The 16,535-nt window shown below is 58.7% G+C and overlaps 1 protein-coding gene across 6 annotated transcripts in view; it reads left to right on the top strand.

The window, feature by feature from the left end:
• LOC122385181 (serine/threonine-protein kinase tricornered-like) overlaps nt 1-16,535 on the top strand; it is a 70,483-nt gene that overhangs the window by 53,164 nt on the left and 784 nt on the right. For all 6 annotated transcript variants that reach the window (XM_043373267.1, XM_043373266.1, XM_043373268.1 and 3 more), the window contains 7 exons: nt 4,729-4,936; nt 8,285-8,402; nt 10,679-10,818; nt 14,246-14,377; nt 14,844-14,918; nt 15,231-15,354; nt 16,200-16,384. In XM_043373267.1, coding sequence (XP_043229202.1) covers nt 4,729-4,936; nt 8,285-8,402; nt 10,679-10,818; nt 14,246-14,377; nt 14,844-14,918; nt 15,231-15,354; nt 16,200-16,384 — 982 coding nt within the window. The remainder of the gene's footprint in view (nt 1-4,728; nt 4,937-8,284; nt 8,403-10,678; nt 10,819-14,245; nt 14,378-14,843; nt 14,919-15,230; nt 15,355-16,199; nt 16,385-16,535) is intronic.

Below are 16,535 nucleotides of genomic sequence, written 5' to 3'. Positions count from 1 at the left end.
GCCGGCCCTGACTGTTGCCAGTAATGTCGGGGGGCGGAGGTTGGTGTCGCCGAGCCGAGCGGTTAGTCGAGGGACACCGGCGCGACGAATAGTTCAAGTGGATGGGGGCGGGGACGGGGCGGGCGGGAGGGGGATCAAGACGGACGGGAGGGGCGTGGCGGCGTCGCCAGGCGGCCACGTACCGTATGCTGTGTATGCATGTCGGCCCGGTCCGTTCGCAGAAGGAAGGGCTGGGGCGGAGCCGCATTGCAGGCGACTGCTGATCGATGCCGCCCCGGTGGAGGGCGGCCGCCGGGCGGGGGCGGGGGCGGCGGGCGGCGGGCGCTGACCTTGGCCGCTCTGGGTCACCGGCAGCTCGGCGGGAGCTCGCAGAAGGTCGGAGCTGCCACCGGCTCCGCGGCGGAGGACAGCCATTGGACCGGCTCAGCCGAGCAGCCCGGCGTGTCCACCGACAAATCGGATAATTGGCGGCGTCCGGGTCCAGCTTTAATGGCCGAAACTATTACTGAAGGAGGTCCTTTGTGGTCGGTGGGACTGACCGACCGTCGCTCAGCCGCTCGGAAGGCGGGACCGGTGGATACGGGTCAGCGCTCTCCGTTTACACCGCGACTGAGATGTGCCGAACAGCTGCTGACAGGACAGTTAGCGTCCGCGTCACACATACACACAGATTAAATACCGGCGGATCTAATCTGGCAACGAACGGGCTAGCCGCTGCCACGGACCCCGTCACGGCGCAGAAAGATGAGATATTTATAAACAGGGTGTCCGGCTGAGCGCAAAGCAAACAGCGGCGTCGAAACTGATGAAGCTGGGATCGGCCACCCGGCCATCATAGAACGACTGACTGGGGGAGGGAGACGTCCTTATCAGACCTCTGCTGGTGAAAAGCGTGGACAGAGGGTCGCCCCTGCGGCCACCGCTGCCGCTGGACCACTGCGAGCGGCCAGTCCAGCTGATTCCGGAGCCGAGCTAAATGTAGTCAGCCCTGAGCCCGAGTATAACGCAGAGTCCGAGCGACTCGCAGACAAGTGGACTCTAGTAGCGGGACGGAGCGGCTGATGGAACCAGTCGAAGCTGAGCAAGGTAGCTGAGCCTACTCAGCGGTAGGCGGCGACTTTCGGACCCATGTGTAACGGTGATCGGCAGATGGCTGACATGTCTCACACCTCTCCCAGTCTCCTCTGCCCCGGTCCAGTGAGACGCTGACCGTTGGTGGCCGCCCGGCCGACTGGCCACCGTCGACCGTCTCATTTTGGCTACTTAATGTGCAGAGCCGGCGGCACAGGATGAAAGGCGGTCGAGTTGGCCGGTCATAATTGGTTCCTGGGGCTGGAAGTTTGAAGACCCATTAGTGTAACTTTAATTGAATCTTGTGCTGGGAATTGAGCGACGATTTCCCACCTGGTACTTTGTCAACAGAATTGTTCATTAGTATCTTGCAACATTTCTGAAACTTTGATAACGTTTTCAGCAACCAATACCTCTGCTCAAGCAGCGTTGTTAGTTTTTCGACACTCCTAAGTGCATGTTGGCAGAAAGTCCGATGAACTTCATATGGCTTCACGAATGTAAAGCTGAACGTTCACATTTGACTCAGCCGCGTCGACAAATGATGGCGGCGATCCCTGGCCCTCAAATGACACAACTTCGTCGGCGCCGTCGCCCGCATCGGTCGGGGCCACTGACCCTGGCGGCTGTTTCATGGGCGGGACAGCTGGGGCTGCGGTCACTGACGTCACTACCCCCGGGAGGGGTGGGGGGGGGGGGTCTGCAGTGGTGACGGCGTGACCCGAGCAGGCTGACCCTTCACGGCGCCCTGCAGGTCTGAGTCACGCCGCTGACATGGCCGGCCACCCCTCCCCCTGTCGCCCCTAGCGACTGACCGGCGCGGCCGTGCGGGCGGAGTCGGCCCCCGGGGACGGACGGTTGAGCGGCGACACGTTACCTGACAGCCGGGGCTGACCTTTGCGCCCGCCCGCCGCACCGTCAGCGCCGGCCGGGCACGACCCGACCGCACGCCAATCACCGCCGACCGTGACGCCGTGGCGGGTCACGCCGCCGGCCGTGACGGTGCCGTGCGGTCAGGCCGTGTACCGTGACGGGCCGGCGCGGAGATGAGGCCCCGGTCGGCGACCCGGCGGTCAACGCTCGGCTCCGAGCGGGCCGGAATGGGCCGACCCGCTCCTCTGCCACCAACGAGCCGAGAGCGCGGTCACACTTCGACGCCTCCAGCGGGATGATTAGCCCACTGGATCAAATGGAAGGATTTTACTCCGCTGAAAAATGTCTTCTGTGAAATCCCGTTCTTTCGTGTCGTTTTTCTTCTATTAAGATGTTTCTCTTCAGATCTATCCCCGTTTCGCTGTGATCGGCTCACTCGGCTCGGAGCGGCTCGACTCACCCGGCTCAGCAGGGCTCGGAGCTGGGCCGTTCTGAGAGGACTCCGGCTTTGTCCGACAGCTGTCGGGGCATGGTGACCGGGCGACCCGTCGTCAGTCTCGGCAGGTGCCGGGACGGCAGCCAACTGGCCGCTGACAATGACAGAGCGGCTCGCGGCGGTGGGCGGCTGTTGCTGCGTACTCAGCCCGCGGCGGTGGGCGGGTTTGGGGCCCTCCGAGCCGGCAGCCACCCGGCCGTGAAGGGCGGAGGCGCGCTCACAGCCGAGCTTCCGCCGCCGCGGGGCGGGCTGCCGCCGGCGGCGGTCGGCAGAGTCCGGCGGTTCGTCGGCCCGTCGGTCGTTAGTGCGGCGCCCGGCGGTCACGTCGCGCTGACGACCGGCCGACAGCGCTGGCAGGCCCGGCTGCGACTGCCGGAACTGCGCGCCGACCGGCGCCGTCGTGACAGCGCCCTGTAAAACTGGCCAGGGCCTGTATCCTCTGGGAACTTCATCAATCCAGGGCGGCGGCGGCCCGGCGTGTCCTGCTCTGTTTTCTCAGGCGCCCAACTCGTGATCTCCACTTTCTCCTGTGGCCGCGCGATTCTTTCCCGAGTTGAGCTCTTGACCTCGAGTTTCTCCGACGCTGTACCATCCCCTGCTTTGTTTAGTTCGTCTTCCTTTGTACTGTCGCGGCGCCGTGACTCTTGAAAGTCGGAAGCTGAATGTGTACTTGAATCCAGTGCCGCCCGTGTGCCCTCGACGGAGCCTTTCGAGTCTCATAAGGTTCTTCCTGCTCAATGGGCGCCGTGCGGGGACTAGTTTGTTCTGGGAGTGGTTGTACTGGGCTAAGTTTGTTTTGGGTGTGCTTGTGCTGGACTAGTTTGTTCTGGGGGTGGTGGTGCCGGGACTACTTCGCTCGTCGGCTGTTTTTTGGACGCCACGTGCTGCCTTCCGTCATCTGTTCACACTGTCAGCACACGCTGGGTTCTGCTCGGACACCAGACCACACTGCCCGCGTGGACAGCTGACACCTCTGATATTCCCGGCGGGACGGGCGTGCAGTGCAGACCCTGCAGAGCTACAGGCTGGCTCCGGCCAAATGCCGCTGATGCGGCCGGCCGAGCCGCGCTCGAACTCGCCGAGTTCCGCTCGGCCGTGACGCGCCGCCGCCGGCGACCGACCGAGTCCCACGGCGTCAGCTGGGGACTCGGGTGGGTGGGTGTGAGACGGCGACAGCCCAGAGTCCCCGGAGACCTCTCTGACACCGGGTGATGAACGATTCCCGACCGGTCGCACGCAGCCGCCGGCCCGGCGCAGCGCAGCGCAGTGCTGCAGCTCCCGGCTGTCGTCTCAGCTGACATCTCCAGCCGGTCTCTGCGCGGCGCAGTCAGCCGCTCGGAAATCTGTCAGCGATGTGGGCCAGCGGTGGACCACGCCTGCCCTGCCGTTGCTGCTGCTGCTCGGGTGGCCCAGTTCTTTTATCCGAGAGCGGCCGCCGGTCGCCTGCACCGGGAGCCGTCACGGCGCGGGTGCGCACCACCCTGTGTGACCAGTGGCGGCCGTTTTTACCCAGCGTGGGAACGACCAGCGCGGCCGGCGACACCTCTCGGGAGCGAGCCGGTCGGCCGGTTTTTCCTCTCGGTTTCGCAGCTTTGTCTCCCGGCCAAGGTCTGTCACGGCGGGCGTGCACAGTGCACAGTGCAGTGTGCAGTGTGCACTACAGACCTGCGGGGTGCAGGCCGTGATGGACGCCCCTCATTGGTCGCCGTGACGGCACCCGCCGTGGTTAGCGGCCTGGGGACGGCTGAGCGTGCTTTATGTCGTGCCTTGGCCGCTGTGTCAGCATTAGGCCGGCCGTGCGACGACGCTCGAGTCGCGGACCTGTGCTGTGCTTCCCTCTCAGTGGGGAGGCTCCGGGATATCCCGACTCGGGCCGGGCTCGGTGATACTCGGCACAGCTGGCCGGACCGGCGGCCGCCGGCCGTACAATCTGCCATTCTTTCTGACGACTCCATCCAATACGACTTACAGTTCACCGTCGAGATGCCATGGCTCTCCAGGCGGCCTCTGAGGGCATACGATGCCAAACTCATGCATACCATCGCGACAAACTGTCTGATATCTCTCCCGAGACTGCTCTGTGCTTTCTCCAGTCTCGTGTATGGGTCCGTGGTCCCTCCCAGCTTTACTGCCATGTTTTTTTCACAGTTTGGTTTCTTTTTCTGTGCTATGCTATCTCTTACCGTCTTGCCCTGTAGTGCTCTCAATACCCTACCCGGCCCTGTGCTGCCCTGCACGCTCTGCTCTGCCCTGACCTGACCTTGCTGACCCCGCTCTCCGTCCCGTAGGTGCGGCTGGTGCAGAAGAAGGACACGGGCCATGTCTACGCCATGAAGGTGCTGGCCAAGGCCAAGATGTTGGAGACCGAACAGGTGGCACACGTCCGGGCCGAGCGAGACATCCTGGTGGAGGCCGACCACCAGTGGGTGGTCAAGATGTACTACAGCTTCCAGGACGCCATCAACCTCTACCTCATCATGGAGTTTCTGCCGGGAGGTGAGTACCGGGCGATGCCGCCCCGCCCCGCGCGTCGCCGCAGCCGCCGCTGCAGTGACGCGCTGTCGCCCCCAGCCGGTGACATGGGTTAAGCGGCTTATTTTCGGCCGATCGATTGGAGACGGCCGTGTCGAGGCTTTCGCCGCTGACCGGCTGGAGTTCGAGAGATGTTTCTGTTTTCTGTGTGACCGTGTGTGTGCTGCGTTGGCAATGTTGCCGTGTGCGCTGGTGGTTACTGTCGTTCTCAGTGGTATGGTACAGCGAACGTCGATAAATGGATGTATTCATTGAGGTCGTCTCGGCGCCTGACTGCCGCCCTCGGACATCATTCTAAGCCCTGAGACGATCGTCGCTGCCCAGCCATTATTGAGATTGCCTGCGGCCGGCGGCGGTCGCCGCCCTGATACTCAGTTTAGGCCGGGCAGTAAAGCCGGGCTGATTTCTGTGGCAGTTACTCCGCTGATTCGGCTCCGCTGACGTAGCCGGCGCCGTTCCATGAATAGCGCTATATCCGTAACTGCTGACGTAATTCGGCCACAATAATACGCGATTCTGGTGCGGATTTTGATGACGCGGAGACAAAGGACCGTTTCATTATCATTTACGTTGGTTTAGTTACTTGACCTGATGTGAATAGCCAAATTATGCGGAAAGCGGTGTGGCCTGTTGTGTATGCATAGCTCTATTATGCGGGGAATGTTCATTGTAACCGTTTGGTGACAGGACCACTTCATATTGCATGTGTCGCCCGGACTACCAAAGTTTCCTAATAACGGTGATGAGCGACCTCATCGCCTTTAAATAAAGAATGAAACTAGCGTCACGCGCGGCTCGCGACTCCTCCTGCTAGAAGTGGACCGGCGTTTTTGTTGGTCGGCTCTCCGCGTGGTGTCGGCCGGCTATGGGTGGAGGCTCTCCTCCCTGACTCGCTGACCTGCCGATCTGGAGTGAGCGCGCGGCGGTATAGGGCTGGCTCGCGACGGTATACGGCTGGCTGGCGGCGGCATACGGGCCCGCTGACCCGTCTGACCCGCTGTTGACGCCGATGACGTGTCGCTGGATCAATGACGACCGTCCAGGAAGGTGCCGTCGCCGCCGCCACCGCCGCCGCCGCCGCTCGCGTCACGAGCGGTCGGCTCAGCGGCGCCGATCGTCCGCCGCTCGGAAAGCTGCCCCCGTCACGCCACCAGGACCTTACGCACAGCGCCGGCCCGACCTGCACCGGATTTTTAACGGCCGGGGACTGAAATGTCATGTAGGCGTGTGTCGCCATCGTGTGAAATTGATGGCCGAATGTGCCATAAGTGTAAGTGCCGTACAAAGCACAGCCCACGCGGGCCGGGCTTATGTCGCTCTAATTGTGGCCGGAATGGCGCCGGTGCCGGCGAGCGGGTGTCGCGACGGTGACGGCACCGCGCCGGCTGTGCCAGTTTTGGCGGCGGTCGTGATAACGGTTCGATTAGTGGAACTCCGGGCCGACTCGGGTCGTCGCCGCCGCCGGTCGGGACGGGTCAGCTCTGCTCCGCTCTGGTTCCGTCCCTCAAATGGCCTGTCCTCGTATTATCTCTCGACTGATCAACTTAACCAGTCTCTGACCGATTTATTGTGGTGTGGGATCTCGTTCGAACCCTACCCTCACCTCTACTGCCACTGTGACCGCTACCCCGCGGCGACGGCTGACGGCGGCTGACGGTCGCTGATGGCTCTGTCGCCGCCAACTGCAGCGGCCGGAGGTGGCCAAATGAGCCCTCTGACGCGCTCCAGTGCGTCCCGGCGGCGGCCGCGGCGCCGGCCGACCGGGTAACGGAGTCACCGAACAAAGCGGGCCGAGCTGCGGAGCCGGGGCTGGAGCGGCTCCGACTCCGGCCGGCCCGAGAGCCTTGATCTCACGCTCACTCGGAGCGAAATGGCGCTCTTTGAAGGCGATTCATCGGGGCGAGATGAGTTCTGCAGGCGACGGTGGGTGGGAGGTCGGGCCGGAGCAGTGAGTGGAAGTGAACGGGACGAAAATGATCCAGTTAAGTGATAGTGTCAGCTGATGGATCCGACTGGACGTGTGCTGCCGGGCAGAAAAACTGCGACCGTTCAACGGTAGTTGTAGGGTCGCGTGGGCCGGTTACCGGCCTTATCGGAGACGGAACTGGACTATCGTGTCGCCGGGTTTGTGTCACTGACGGACAGGAGTAGGACTTGTGGACACTGCACATTGGACAGGCCCGGGGCGATGAATGGGTTGGTTCGATGTGTCTATTTGACGGTGCTGTGTGTCGACGGAGGATAGTGCTGTATCAGCGCTTTGCCAATGAACTTGCGCCTATCTGTGGTGCTGTATATTTAGCCACAAACCACACGGGCTTATTCAGTCGCGTGGTGGTCTATGCAGGTTCCGTGTTAGTGCAAGCCGTTCCCTTAGTGACACACGCATGTGTCACGGTGGTACTGTAGCCATTTCCGTGTTGTGTTGAGGCGCTATCGCGGTCCTGTTGTTACAGGGCCCGCCCGGTGTTGGTTCGCGCCCGTTCCATGCTGTGCTGGCTGGGAGTGGCCGGTCAGAGCTGACTAGTACCGGGGAGCGGCCGCCCTGTCACACACACGGCTCTGTGTTTGTTCTTTGTGCGGTGACTGTGTACCGGACGGGCTGGGAGCGGTTAGATGGCCTGACTGGCAGGACGGTGAGCTGTGCCGTGCGTGTCGTGCTGCGGCCGCTGCTATATCGCCCTCCTGTGGTCAGACGGGCCGGATGTCAACCGCTCGGTGTGTAAATCAGACCTGTGACGTCACCGGACCGTGATGACGTCATAGGATCCTCAGCGGCGACCGGCGCAGGAAGGGCGGTGTTGTGGCGTCTGAGGAGGCGGGGTGACGTGTGCTGCGTAGAATGACGAGGCGCTCTGCGGTGCTCTGCGTAATGTTTGCTGTGAGGACCTCCTGCGCTAGCTGTTTATTATCCGTGCGTGTGTTTACTTGTTCTCGTGTGTGGCAGTTATCGTTCGCAGATGGACGTGATTGTGTCGGTGGTCGTGACTGTGACCTTAAGGTCTTTATAACATGATGGACTGAGGTTGTGACTGTGAGCTATTGGTTGACTATGATTTTACCTGACATTTATCTGAACGAGTCACATTGGACGGCTGTCAGACTGCGAGTTGTGAGTGTCAGAGCGCTTCAATTGTCAGTATGAGTTACTGCGCTCTTCGTTGGCTTTGTGTCACACCTGTGGCAATGTGACGGACATCCGTGTAGCGTTTCTCCCTTTGTGACGACAGATGACATGACGCCGTCCCTGACTGACTGTATCTGCAGCCATGTGCTGTACAGCCGTGTGACGTCCCTCCGTCCCTCCCTCAGGTGACATGATGACGCTGCTCATCAAGCGGGACACGCTCTCGGAGGAGTGCTGCCAGTTCTACGTGGCTGAGGTGGCGCTGGCCATCGAGTCGATACACAAGCTCGGCTTCATCCACAGGTCAGTGTCGAGGCGGGACGGGGCTGTGTCAGCTCGACAGCGGCAGTGGCTGTCGCAGTGAGCAGAACGACTGGTGATGATGGGAGAAAGGTTGATTTATTAAGGATGCTGGAAGGCTAATGGCTACCGCCTACCGTATCAAGCAGCTGAGGACTTTTTGTGATCCTACAAGACACAAGTAACGCAACGAAATCAGTGAGCTCCTTGGCTTATATAAGATAATCCTTTCGATTAATAGCGACTCGGCGACTTTCTGATAATTCTCACTTGCGTTGTGTATTTTTCTGTTACATTTGTCAGCTACTATGGACGTCAAACCCCTTGAGACCCCACTTTTTTGCGATAATTTTTAAATGCGTCAACTCTCGTTGACAATATTCTGGCAATGTGTGTTTTAGAACCTGCCGAAACTTTTATTACTAAGGTATTTTGACGCCAAACGATTATGAAAGGTACTTCTCATTCACTCGTAATGTTAAATTTCACGGAACGAATCTGCTGTTTGGGTAGAGGCTACGCGCTCATGGGGCGGAGCCACGCAATGACGTCAGCGCTAAGCTCCGCCCTACCCCTCCGGCGCTCCTTGCCCGGCGACCGGTCACTCGCGTCTCTCGCTCCATTCAGGCTTGATGGTGGGCGGTAGCTGGTAGCGGTAGCGGGCGCTGGTAGATGGCATTTAGAGCAGATGGCGCTGATGGCGGAGGTCGAGTGTGGCCGAGCGCAAGCCTCTGCCCGGGCCTGAATTGACCTTAGCATTACGAGTGAATGAGAAGTACCTTCCATAATCGTTTGGCGTCAAAATACCTTAGTAATAAAAGTTTCGGCAGGTTCTGAAACATACATTGCCAGAATATTGTCAACGAAAGTTGACGCATTTAAAAATTATCGCAAAAAAGTGGGGTCTCATGGGGTTTGACGTTCATAGTAGATCGACGCACTCCTGTTCCCTCAGCCTCAACTACAACGCATGTCGTGATATTCATCATACCCCACCGAGAACAGTGTGGACGTTCGCGCGGTCCCATCCAGAAATAGTGCACACGCCGGGCCGGCCGGCGGCGCAGTTCTGCAGAATGGCCGGCTCGCTGCGGCGTTTTTCGCCGGCTCGTCATGCGCGTCGTGCTGGCCTGTAGTACCGGCCGCAGCTGGTCACGTACTACCGTGCTGCGCCGGTCGCGGTGGCCGGGACCGAGCGGCCGTGGCGGCGCGACCGGCCGTTTTCCTGGTGTGTAGCACACTGCCGTGGTGCGGAGCCACCCGCTGCCGTGGGCTACCACCCGCCGTGCTGGTCCGCCGAGGCCCAGCGACTGGCCTGTCGCCTTTCTGGGGCTGTGGCTCTCGCCGACCGGTCTGCCTGCTCGGCAGGCTGGTCCGGTCTCGTCCCGTGCCATAAACAGCTGGCCGACGCCCCGGTCCGGCCGCTGCCGTGTCGACCTCTGCCGCCGGAGCCTGCCGGGCCCAGAGACCGGGGGTCGCTCACCGAGCCGCCGCGTTGACACGCCGTAATGGCGGTTCCGTGTCGTTTGTGACGAGCCGGTCCGTATCTGATGAGGATAACGCCGCCGATTGTTTCCCTGAATGAGTGTGCCGCGAATAGTACTACGTCGGCGGTGTTGTCAGCGCAGCTCAGCCGGCGGCTGTTTGTTTTGTAGAACATTCCTGAGCTCCGGGGTCGTTTTCCTCTGAAAGCTCTCGTCAAACAAGCTCAGCTCGTGTGCACATTTTTGCGATATCTCTGCAGAGCTCTCTTATCACTGCTATGGAGGCATGCAGTGGGATTTGCGCAGTCTATTGAGCGCAATTCAACTGACAACGGGCGGCGGTTGCAGCGCTTTGGGCGCTGGGCGGCTGGGCGACCGCTGGGTCAGGGGGAGTGTATAGTGCAAGGGGGGCTGGTGACACCGACTGTTCCATGGTATGATTGTCCAGGCGTCACACCTATAACCGGCGACCGAATCCACCCGGACGGCCGGGGTGTGAGCGGACACGTACCGGCGCGAACCCCATGCCCCGACAAAGAGCGCTCGCTGCCTGCAGTACTTTCCCGTGTTTTCCGGTGATGCATCGCCCTAACCGCTGTGTGCCCGCCGACCGTGTTACCGACCGGGAGCCCGCACCTGTGCACAAAGTCGTTTTCATTTAGCACGTTTGGCTTGTTTACTCACCAGCCGTTTTCATCAGACATAATTGCTCGCCCACTCGGCCTCTGCCAACGCCTCCTGATGCTCCCTCCCTAGCCGTTCTCATCTAACCCGTCCGTCTCGTTTTTCCCGCAGAGACCTGAAGCCGGACAACCTACTGTTGGACGCGCGGGGCCACATCAAGCTGTCCGACTTCGGCCTGTGCACCGGTCTGAAGAAGTCGCACCGGACAGACTTCTACCGGGACCTCAGCCAGGCCAAGCCCTCCGACTTCAGTGAGTAGCCGGCACCGACTTTTGATGACGGTCTGGGTTTAGCAGGGAGACTTGTGACGTTCAACTGAGATGGTCAAAGTCGGTCAGTAAACCCGTCTGTTGCTATGCACTTTTCCGTCATAAAACCATTCTTTTTTGTGTTGTGTAGTATTCCGGTGTCGTGAATCACGGCCACATTACTATGCTATTCGGCATGTCAATCGACCCCAGTGTCCGATATGAAGTGTTGGATTGTCGGCGCCGTATCAGTGCGTATCTCTGCGTGGGGCCCCGGTGGCTGAGTCCGTCCCGGTGAACCGACTGACCGATTATGAGTGACTGGTGTACCCGCCCTATCGGCAGTCAGTAGTGAGTGTTTGTGCCGGAGTCGGTGTGTATCCGCAGCGCACGTAGCTCTGTTTGTATCTCCCGATAGGTGTTTGTGGCAGTGTTGCAACGGGACAATAGGCACCTGTCAGTGAGAGACTGAAGGTCAGAGGTCTGGCAGGTGTCAGTTTGAGCTCTGGAAGGGTAAAGATGCCAGCTGTCCAAAAATAACACATGCGAGTGTGCGAGTCATTGGGGTTGATGCAGTGCCAGAGACACTTCTGGGAACCTTTCAAATTTCACCACCCTTGTAGCGGCATTTTTATAAATTTGTCCTCCGTTACACTGAGGACTCACTTTCCTGTCTATGGCTGGTTTATCTTGGCAGACTGAATGATGGGACCAACTCTGGTCATATATGGCACATGCATCAGTGGCATGACTGGGATTCCAGCGCTGTATAAATAGTACCATCGCGCTGGACCAGGAGCCGGAACAAACGACGCTCGGTCCCGGGCGCTGCCAGCCGCTGTGAGGCGCAGAGGACGACTCTGGGCGCTGGCCAAACGGCGGTTCACGTTCGCAGTGGCACGCCGGGGCCGGCCGCAGTCCCAGCCAGGTGGTTTGATCCCGACCGGGCAGCTACCGACGGCCAGCAATGTGTTTCGGAAATGTCGACCGACAGCCGGAGCGGTGTTTTGATCTTGTCGAGCAGGTGGTTTGGGGTGTCGAATGTCGAATTCAGCCGGCTCCGTGTGTCAGATTGACCAGTCAGATGGTTCAGAGTGTCGAATTGACCAGTCAGAAAGCTTTGCTGACTGAGGTGACAGTCAGTTCTTTGACTTTGTGGCGGCCACCGCCTGACGCGAGCATAGCTAAACTCTTCAGTTGTCCATTTCCGCGGGTTTGCGGCTGCTGCTGTCTCCGCTGAATGACTGTGAGTCGGACAGTCGGACAGACGGGACAGCCTGGCGGCCGGCGCCCGCGGCGGATAGCTGAGATTTGCTGGAGAGCTGAGGTCTGTTGGAGAGCAGACGATCTGCTGGAGAGCGTCTCGGATGGATCTCCACGGGGAGACACTCGCGTGTGTCTCCAGTAATCTCTCGCCGTGTCGGAGAGCCGCCCGGTCCGATGAAGTCGCCCAGAGACAGCCGCTGCGCTCGGCCGGCCGGCGGAGAAAGTGGGACCCGGTCCCCGCCCGGCGATCGTCTCTCGATCCGACGCGTCAGATAAACTATTTGATAAATGGTCGGCGCGGGAGTAAGTTGGGTTATTTATCAGGTACCCGTGTTCCCAGGTGTGTACGGTGACACGCGGTGAGAGGCCGAGTGGGCTGCTAGTGTGAGAGATCTGCCGGCTCGCAGCCACACCGGTAGCTGAGTGGTCGCTCGTCGATGGAACTAATTGTGGGTTAATGAGAGGAGCCGTTGTGCCAGTAATCACCAGATGGGTGCGCGGTGAAAGCCGGCCTGGGATAATGCACCCTCGTTAGACGTGGTTGTTGGTGGTCGTCTCTGAACAGCACGTGCTTGTTTTGATATTGAGATGTCGAGTCGTGTGTGTTGATAGGACGTGGATAGGAGAGGACCCTTCGATTTTATTGCTTCGAGCTCATTCGTTGACCAGGTTGATTGCACTTATACTCTATTGCTTCGAATTTATTCGGTGATTGACTTCAGCTTTCTCAGGCACTTTCTTTAATTACCGTATGACCTCGGTTTTGAGCAATCTGGACATCTCGTTCATTGTTTTGACACGGCTTTCAGCTGCTATCTTTACGTCTGGCAGCATATCTAATTGATTTGGCCGACGATAATTGTCGGAACAGCCAGTCGTCATGCACATGCACTGAAAGCCGGACTGTGAGCAGTGATGTAATTACCGGCCGGCCTTGGTAGTAAAAGGCGGGGAAACCACCGCCACTGTCGGCGGAGCGGGGCGAGGATTCAGCGGCGGGTGTACTGCGTGGCGGACAGACGTCGGTACGGCCGCGCTGCCGGGCGGTGCGGCCTGCCGTTCCGAGAACACTCCCGACCGCCGAGCGGCACCCTGTCAACAAGTGCTCAGCGTGTTCTGACACCCGGGATTCCTGGGAGACCGCTAATGATTCAGCGGCAGTTGTAATTGGGTCCGTGTACGGATTCTTGTTGGTGATGGGTCGTGAGGACTTTAGGAAATGTCAAAAGAGTGAAAGGAACAACTCCGCGTGACTGGTTGGACTTTTATGAGGCATTCGTTCCGTGGTCATGATCAGTTCATTTCTAGGTTTTATGAAGTCGATTTCAGAGCAAGCAGTAACTTTCAATGAACTAAGACAAGCTGGCAATCAAAACCAGCCTGTCGGTGCTCCAGCCTCCCTTCTCCTCCTCTCTCCCACAGTCCCCTGTTTGCTGGCCCGGCCGCCAGGGCGGCGCCACGGTCGCCGGTGCCGGTCCGCTGCGCGCCCATGCAGCCGTGCCGGCCGGCCGGCCGGCTGGCGGTTGCCACAGCGGTGTTGGTCCGATTGTTGCATTAGCTGGGCCGGCGGATGCCGCGCGGGATACGATGGCCGTGATCGGCCCGCTGCTGTGCCAGTGAATTTGGCCCGGCTGGGCTCCGAAATGGGCCGCAATGACGAGATAATGGCGGTGGTTGACAGCGGGTCTTTTTGTGCTAGTGGCCGTGCCGGATGAGAGATGTGTAAATTAGGATTGTGCTGCTGTGGATGTGTCTGTTGTTTTCAGCGACTTGTTGTGTTGTGCGTTGAAGGGCTCCCTCAATGGTGCGTCGGTGTCAGTTGGGATTTTCAAACTTGGTGTCGCGTTGATTGCGCCACGCGTTTTTACATCAGCAAGGACATCTGGTCATGCAATCTTTTGTTTAACTACCGAATAACCCAAGCATACTTTTTAACTACCGAAAAACCCAGGCTTTTCTTATAACTGTCGAAAAATACAAGCGTGCCAGTGACCCGTGCATGCAGTCTATCTGTATAATGACCTTACAATTACATTTTGGATAGCTATTTGCTACCCTCTTGAGCATCCACTGGCCTCTTTCCAGTCGTATATCTGTACCATGTTCGTCATTTTCACTCGCTGCAGAACTCACCTAACTCGGTGTGTTTTCTCTCCGCTTACAGCGAGTAACCCGATGGACAGTAAGCGTCGAGCGGAGAGCTGGAAGAAGAACCGGCGCGCGCTGGCCTACTCGGCAGTGGGCACGCCCGACTACATCGCGCCAGAGGTGTTCCGGCCGTCCAAACAGGACAAAGGTGCGCGCACTTCCCGTGTGGTGTTTGCTGAGCCAGCTCATAAAGTCTGGACCCTAACAACTAACATCAGTCTGTGCGAACTGTGTGCTGTTTGAGAACAAGAATGGTAACAAACTCATAATACTCATTCACTCACAGTGATGCATGCGTCCGTCACGCATAGAGCTTACATAACGTTGGTTGCAACTCCAGAAATGTAATGTTTTGTTTCAATTTAAGGTTTGCGAAATTACAAAGGTGGCAATCCCTCTCGGAAGTCTGACTAACCGGGCTGTTGTCCGTTGGTGTGAACCTGGAACTACGGGTATATCCGTTTTTATAACTTAGGCACGAATGGACTTAATGTTCTTAAGAAGGAAATCGTATTACTGTAATATGACTTGTCACTGTTCAGTGATTTCTGAACTGTCTGTGAATACTGGGCGGAGGCTGGAAATGTGATGACCGTGTTTGTTTTTCTCGGCAGTGTTCCAGCCGGCCGGCTACGGTCCCGCCTGCGACTGGTGGAGTCTGGGTGTCATTATGTACGAGATGCTGATCGGTGAGTGCTCAGCTACTGGGACACAGATTACGGTGACGTCGTCTGCTCTGGTGTGGTGGGGTGCTTGTTAATCAGATATAAGATCATTTTACCGCTGATGTTCTGCGTAAATAGTTTTTGGTTGCTTACGCGTAATGAGAACGTTTGCACTTGGGATACGCTGCTGGTGGGGTCTACCGTCTAAGCATAGCAAGCTGAGTCCCTTGGACTATGTAGGCGCGCTGTCCCCCGAGATCCTTCCTGTGTCCGTCACGCGCGTCAGATAGGTGACCGCGCGCTAGATCGCTGACCCTGGCTGCTCTCTGTCGGCAGGCTACCCTCCGTTCTCCAGCGAGTCGCTCCTTGAGACGTACAAGAAAGTGATGAACTGGAAGGAGACGCTCGTCTTCCCTCCAGAGACACCCATCTCCGAACAGGCGCGAAACACAATCATGATGTGAGTTCCATCAGTTAATCAAGGTCGGCAGTGCTGGGCCGTGCTGAGAACTCGGGGACGTGTGCGTTTGTTGTGGATGGTGACCTGGGCCTCGTTTCATAAGGCGAGTCCGTAACTTACGCCGTTTTTTGGGCTTGTATTGCAAGCCCATGTGAAGCGATAAATTCATTTCCCCTTCTCCCCTCTGTTCTTGCCTGCAAACTAAATAAATTCGACGATTCAAACTATCGTCATCGGTTCACATGCACTTGCAATACAAGACCAAAAACCGGCGTAAGTTACGGACTCGCTTTATGAAACGAGGCCCTGATTACAGGGTCGCACGTGGTGTTGTCCGAGGGAAGGAACAGAATGAGTTCACGACCGGTGTGAGCGGCGTGCAATGTGTCCCCCTGCCGCTGGGGCCGGGCTCTGTTCGCCGTTCGGCCACCACTCAGAGGCCGGGCTGTGCGCGGTGTGGCTGTGTGCCGACCGGCTGACCGGCCGCCCAGTGAACCGTTACCGCGGCCGGCCGGTCGACTGTGACGGCCCTGCTGAGTCAGCCGGCCGGCCGACGCCAGGTGGTCAGACCCTGGAGTGGGGCGGAGCTTTGGGCCGGCCCGGGTATTCGTGAATGGCCTAGGGCGGCTCGTCGAGCTGGACCCCAAATGTGCTGATATTGTTCATACTTCCATGTGGCTGTTAAACTGGCTTTCAGTTTGCATCTTGGAGTTGGCCGCCAAGCTTCCAACGTTATCCCGCATCTCTCAGCCCAAATTGATCCATCCAATGTTTTGTCGCCGAGTACTCCAAGTCTGCTCCCCGCCCACCGCTGACGGTCGCCCCATCTCTCTCTCCCTCCCCAGGTTCTGCAGTGAAGCGGACGTGCGGCTGGGCTCCAAGGGCCTCCAGGACGTGAAGTCGGTCGAGTTCTTCAGGGGCGTCGACTGGGAGAACATCCGGGAGCGGCCGGCCGCCATCCAGGTGGACGTCAAGTCCATCGACGACACATCAAACTTCGACGAGATCCCAGACGTCGAACTCGCCATACGTAAGGAATGGGGCCGGTCGGAGACTGGGGGACCGAATATCGCTGTATTTTGTAGGATTGTTTGCGGTTTAGTGCGTAACGAGTTGTACGTAGTATGCCTTCGAAAGCCATCCATTATGGTACATGTAGACTTAAGCTATGCTCATAGAGC

The sequence above is a fragment of the Amphibalanus amphitrite genome, unplaced genomic scaffold (genome assembly GCF_019059575.1).
Source record: "Amphibalanus amphitrite isolate SeventyFive unplaced genomic scaffold, NRLGWU_Aamphi_draft 000211F_arrow, whole genome shotgun sequence".
NCBI lineage: Eukaryota > Metazoa > Arthropoda > Thecostraca > Balanomorpha > Balanidae > Amphibalanus > Amphibalanus amphitrite.
Note: the sequence above shows the minus strand (reverse complement) of the source record. Positions and strands in the feature narration are given on the sequence as shown.